The 6,313-nt window shown below is 52.3% G+C and overlaps 1 protein-coding gene across 1 annotated transcript; it reads right to left on the bottom strand.

Annotated features, from left to right (window-relative positions):
* Positions 1 to 5,924, bottom strand: CCDC17 (coiled-coil domain containing 17). The gene is made up of 12 exons (XM_057500165.1): positions 4,810 to 5,924; positions 4,492 to 4,714; positions 4,226 to 4,388; positions 3,937 to 4,020; positions 3,733 to 3,851; positions 3,368 to 3,484; positions 2,996 to 3,138; positions 2,799 to 2,896; positions 2,512 to 2,715; positions 2,155 to 2,365; positions 1,972 to 2,082; positions 1 to 1,701 (listed from the first exon to the last, which is right to left on the bottom strand). Exons 1-12 carry the CDS (start codon positions 5,134 to 5,136, stop codon positions 1,597 to 1,599), a joined length of 1,905 nt encoding a protein of 634 aa, XP_057356148.1. The 5' UTR covers positions 5,137 to 5,924; the 3' UTR covers positions 1 to 1,596.
* Positions 5,925 to 6,313: the final 389 nt, after the last annotated feature.

The raw sequence follows: 6,313 nt of genomic DNA on the forward strand, positions 1-6,313 counted from the left end.
CCTTGCACACCAGTGGTACTTCTTTTATCCACCTAGTCTTAACTGGGGCCATAATCCTGTCTAGGGGAAAGAACTCTAAAGAAAACTTAGTGGGGCCAGGGGAAATCCTTGAGGAAAACTGGTATGCTAATTGTAGAGAATTGAGCTTTCTGGCTTGAAAGTGGCTAATGGACTGATTGTTGATGATGGCCAACAACATTTTGGATGTTGTTGGAAATTTCTGTGGGGAAACTGGCTTACATTTGTTCTCTGTACAGAAAGGTTGAAATATATCAACATTTGAATTGTTACCCTGTCTGCAGTTTTGACTTAAATAAAGATGCTAAAAAACTCCTGGTTTGGACTTGTGTTTAAGGTCTTACAGTAAGATTCTAGACTGCCTGGAGCATTTCAGGTGTGGAATGTGGGGTTGAAAGGTAGAAACTGGCCCCTGAATTCCAGCTGCCTAGTCAGTGGTGCTGGTACTCAGGACACTGGTCTATCCTGTTGGGCCCTGATGGATTGATGTCCAGGGTGCAGGGCTAGTGTGAGGCCCTGACTGAGCTGCCTTTGACTTGACCCTTAGTTTAAGAACTTGCTGTGCACCAGGTATTACTAGGTACTATTTGGACCCAAATTCCAAACTACTTCCCTACACTACTTAAGGAAATTTAATAATATACCCACAGAGTTACTTTGCTGTATAGTATAGGACAGACAGGAGGTTAGAACCTGCTGTTTGAACATCTAGTATCAGAGGCAGAAGAGTTCTGCTGACCTGACCCCCAAGTCAGCTGTATTTTTCAGAGTTTATATTTGTTCTCTAAATACGAAAGAGGATGGCTGGAGCTTCCTTGGGCTGGTAACCTGTGGCTAGGTAGAATTTTTGGCTTTGTATTTCCTGAAAATCCCTTGTATTGGGCGTTTCAGAAGTCCTGAGGTTTTTGTTGGGTCAGGTCATTACAGTCATGACATTCTTGACTCTCAGGCCTCTGACCTCCTTTGATTGAAATGGGACTGGGGCCAGGCCCACATCAAATTTCAGCTAGATGTGAACCTCCCCCTTTGGCATGAATGTTACTGGGTTGGGGCTGGGGCTGGGTCCTGGAATTTCTAAGTACCTAAGGCTACAGGAACTCCTTATTTATGGGGACCTTGAGAGGATGTCCTCAGGAAGCTTGGATGTGAATGGCAGTCACTCAAAGACATGGCCTCAGTAAGGTGGGCCTTATCAAAAGATGGGAATGAGTTTATCGAGGTCCTTTACCTTAGAGCACCCCCTAGTCATTTTTCAAAGAACTTCCTATATTCCAGGCATTGTTGGGAATACCTGACACTCTTCTAATACATCACAAGTGTCTTACAAAAAGGAAGCAGGTAAAGAAAGGCCAAGGACTTGTGGAAGGTGGGAAAGCTGTCTGGGTTGGTGCTCTATTGTGCTCGTAAGGGCTATTTCCTTACAGACCCTCTGTCAGAATACTCAGTATTCAGTAAAGCTGCAGGTCTGGCAATAGCATCAATCAATGTAAGCGTAGTCCTATGCATGTTGTTACCTACATTCTGGTTTGAGCCAGTGGGGGTGGATCAGAGCTGCGGTGAGGGCCCACATCCTCATCTCTATTCTTGACTCTCACTGAAGGGCTCTCCTGCAGGAGGAGGAGGAGGGTCAACGAAGCAAGCTGTGGGGGCAAATGAACTGGTTGCCAATGAAGAGCTGGACAGCTGGGGAACAGGGAGAAGATGGATCCTTAGCAAGAGGTTTCTGTAAAGGAACAGCACGGGTTGTGGGGTGCACTGCCTGGGAGTCTTGCGGTGAACCAAGGTAACCTCATGCTCTGACTTCCTCACCTGTTGTTTACATAGTATGTACTTAATAGGATATGTGAGGATCAAATGAGTTATAATACACAGGAAGTATTTGGTAGTAACTTGGCACACAGTGACCAACAAAAGGCCAGCTATTAATGCCCCTAGTTCTAGTTGGGCTCTCACCGGAGGTGGGTACTGGTACTTGTGGGCATTTGCTGGATTGACCTCTGCCAGGGTCTGGACACCTGCATCTCTTGCATTCACCAGCCGCAGAAAGAGCTCAGCCTGACCTACCTGGGGAGAGGTGAAATGGTACTGCATCTGTACTCTAGAGGAGTGGACCCAGTCCCCATCTTCCACACTCACCTGAGGAATCCCATTCAGCTGCCCAAGGCAAAGGCTGAGGTCCCGAGGAAGGGCCCGAAGTGGGAGACGCCAGTGGCCACTTAGTACCCTCTGATGCCGGTCAAACAGTACCAGTGAGGCCCAAGCCTTTGGCTGTGGTGCCCCAGCCCACGCCAGCCCCTGCCACACCTGTAGCTCACAGACTAAGGATACTGATGGTGAGGGTAGCAGTCTAGAACAAAAAGGTGTCAGAAGTCAGAAATAACAGTACCTTAGAACCTGGCTCTCAAAGCCAGTGGCCAACAGTAAGAAAACAGAATGAAGGGAAGAACCAAAATCGTGGCAAAGCACTGAAGTCATCAATCCCCACCTACTGACCTGGGTACAGGCTGTCTGCGGGCAAGGATGGCACAGGTGCCCATGGGCCCAGGAGCTGGAGGCGGGGGCAAGCAAAGGGCTGGGGGCAATGCTGTGGTCCTTCCTGTATCCTGTCCATCTCGGGCCAAGCCAGTAATTAGTTGCACCCAGATCCAAGAAGCATCAAGGCCCCGAAGGAAGTCATAAAAAATGACCAGGCCAGCCCTGGGGAGCACAGGTCTCAGCTTGAATAGCCCCACCCCACACTACCCAAGTCATGGAGGATATCAGGAGGGAGCAGGCCTCACCCAGGGTCGTAGGGTGCAGGGCCCAGAACATCAGATGTGGGCAAGAGGGTATGTGGATCCGGGTCCAGGTTCCTGGTCATAGTTCCAGTTAGATGGGGCTGTGGGGGAAGAGTTGACCCTTACAGGAAGCTTAAGGTTCCTATGCTCCAACAGTACAAAGCAGAGCTGCCCCCACCCCCTAGGCCCTGGGTCCTCACAGCCTTTTCTGTACCATCCAAGAATGGAACGCTTGAGTGTGGAAGTGGCGGTAGCGGGGGAGCCACCCGCGGTGGGAGGCGTGGGTGATCTCCCCTCCTCAGGCATGGGCTGGGAACGGCCACGAGTCGAAACTCCCCGGATCCTAGGACCAGAGGAAGAGTAGGATGACCCTGAGCAGGACACAGCAAGTAACTGGGCTGAGATACCACTCCCAATTGCTGAACCCACGCACAGACACCTGGAGATGCGCGAGCAGACGCAACACAAAACATACGTCTTATTCCCCAAGCGTGTTCCCGCTTAACCCCTTTCTCTGAGCACCGCCTACTGGGGAGGGAGCTAGGCGAGGTTGGGCTACGGTGCTCACTGACCCCAGGGTGTCCGGCCTGAGCCCCTCTGCATCTGCAAGGCCAGGATTTCTTCCTCCAGGCGTCGGTTTTCAGCCTCCACTACTAGAACCTCCCTCAAGGCGGGATCTGTCGGTCGTCCTGAGATGAACAAGTCAGATCTGTTGCCTCTGACCTGTGGCGACCAGCCGGTCAGCTCTCCAGCCTTCGGACTGTCTGGACAAGGCTGAAGTTGTCAGCTAGCATTCTAGCCATTGCCACAAGGCCCCACCAGGTTTTCTACCTCGGCTTTTGCTCCTACCATACACCTTCCCTCACTGCCCTTTTCTCCTCCCAGGACTAAGACCACCGCTTCCGAGAGGCCCTCCTGGCTGGCCTCTCCTGTTCACCCCTGCGAGTCCGCAACCGCTGCAGTTCCAGGGCTGACGCCTCCACTTGCAACCGACTTATCTGGCCCAGAATGCCAGGGTCCCGGCCCCCACCTCGAATGTAGACCTCACGCAGGACCCTACGGAGTAGAGGACAAAGTAGCAGGGTCTTTCCAGGACTGATCAGAGTTTCTCCCATGCCCATTTCCGGGCCCCGGACCTCACCCGATCTCGGCAGTCAAAGTCCCTGGATTGGCTTGCAGCACTGGACAACAGAGTTCTGCCTCTCGCAAGGCGTCTAGCTGGGTCCTTGGGTTGGCGAAAACCCAAGTGAAGAGGAATCAAGGAACAGACCCAACCGCAGGCCTCCGCCAGTCCCGCCCCCTCCCGACCAAACACTCGTGGTCTTCCAGCCCTTTCCGGACCTGCGCCTAGAGCGCCCCGCCCCGCCCACCGGCCCCCCCCACCGGCCGCTTCTCCCCGCGCCTCCGAGATGCCGCGCGCCGGGTCTTACCCGGACTTGGCCGGTAGCTGCTGCACGTGCACCCCTAAGGCCTCTAGAGCTCCCCGCGTTCTTCCAGCCTCTGCCCGGAGTTCCCGAAGGTCCCGCTCCAGGCCAGAGAGGCGTGATATCCCGGCCCGTGTCTTGGCCAAACCTTGGAGGCGCTGGGTCAGTTCTGAGGGGGTAAGGGAAAGAGCCAGAACGCGTATCAGCAACCTCACAGCCAAGGGCCCAGGGGCGGGGCGGGTTCCTAGTTCCCTCTCCCCTACTGTGTCCACCTTCGCCGAGTCGCTCCAGGGCCCGACTATGTGCGTTAGTCTCCGCCACGCGCCTAGCGTGAGTCCCATGCAGAGCCCGCAGCCGCTCGCCCGGGCTCCTAGCAGCGAGGGATGTGGGGCCCCGAGTAGGCGCCTCTGTGCGCCTCCAAGGCCCCTTTGACTGCCTGGGGATCTCTGTTATCCAGGGCCGCATTTCCTGGATATACAGCCGCAGGCACTGCACCTGAAGGTACCGATTAAGTGTTAGGGTAATGTGACCCATGCGGATCAATAGGTTGGAGGATGTTCAGTTCAGAACCCAGGGGAAGGTCGGTTTACCTCCTCTGTTAGCCTTTTGAGAGCCAATTTGCTGGCCTCCTGGTCTGGGAAGCCCTGGAGTTCTTGTGGCACAACCTGGGCACAGTGTGGGGAGAAATCCTGAGGCTCAGGGTCGCTGGAATACCCACGCATATCCAAGGGCAATGTCCTTACCTTGAGGTCCCGTGGTTCAGTGGATTTTGAAGGATTTGCTCCTAGAGTCACCTCCTGGGTCAGACGGCCGATGCAGAATCGCCGAGTATGGGTGGCCAACAGGGCCCAGGAACGGAAAACCATGTCACAGGACCCACAGGGTAGGAGCCCTGGCTCCCCGGAGTAGGAAGCCATGAATGGGACCCCTTTCCTGATACCAGCTAACACCTGCAGGAGATAGGACAAAGCAGGGAAAGGAAAGGATGAAACAAAGCTAGAGGCAGCAAGGGTGGATTTATTTGGTCTACAAAGTCAAGTTTGTTTGGGGAGGAGTCTTAGCTCCCTGGGCAGCAACTACAGGTCTGGGCACGTCTGGATAACGGGTGGGGCAGGCTTGGTCACCTTTGGGAGGAGACGGGACTTGTAGAAATGTCACAAACTTGGCTTCACCGCACTGCATGGACATGGACAAGTGTCTAACATTGCACCTTGGTTTCTCTGCCTATATTAATAAAGAACAGCTGCCTCTTAGAATAGCTGGGTCCGTTCACATACTTTATCACTGGTCACTGAATATCCTCTGGCAGTTGTCATCTTGTCCATTCTTTTTTTTGCTCAAGTGGAAGATACCCTAGTGTCATTTCCATTCCAGGAACACCTGGTAGAGAATGCAGTCTGCCATTTTGGGCATTCTGCCGGGAAACGTCTTTTCCTAGACTGAAAAGCTTTTCCACACCATCTCTCTTTGTAAGTACTCACAGCTTTTGCACAACCAGGCCACACCAAGACTAGAGGTCTTTCCCTCTCTTTCCCTGATTCCTGTTTCTTTTCAGCTGTAGAAGGACCATAATTAACACTATCCAAGGAATGGAAGTTCTGGGGGAACATAAGGGATCTAGCAGATGAGGGAATCAAACACAGAGAGGTACTGCTTCATTGGACACCGGCCAGAGGCCAGGCAGGCCTTTTCCTGCTGGTCAAATCCCCCCCACCTCCCCCCAAACATTCATCCGAGGCAGGAACTCTAGCCCTTTATTTCTAAACCAGCCCCCTTTCTCAACACAGTAGCCCCTCTCCCCCATCCTTATGAATAACCAGCAGCAGGTTACATAATATCTCAATGTATTTGATGTCAGTCTAGCTTTATTTAAAATGAGAAAAAGGGTACATTTTTAGGAATTTGTTCTGAGAAAGTTATTTGGGGCCAAAGCCCAAGGCCAAACAGGCAGGATTCTCCCTCAACCTACTTCTCATTTCCAATTTAATCTTTTTGCAATTTTTAGTTCATTTCATATTCATTGATTCTAAGAAGCACTTATTTTTTTTGCATTTTAACACTGAAATCAGGGTTCACAATTAATGGAGCATCGTA

This window comes from Manis pentadactyla, chromosome 4 (genome assembly GCF_030020395.1).
Source record: "Manis pentadactyla isolate mManPen7 chromosome 4, mManPen7.hap1, whole genome shotgun sequence".
NCBI lineage: Eukaryota > Metazoa > Chordata > Mammalia > Pholidota > Manidae > Manis > Manis pentadactyla.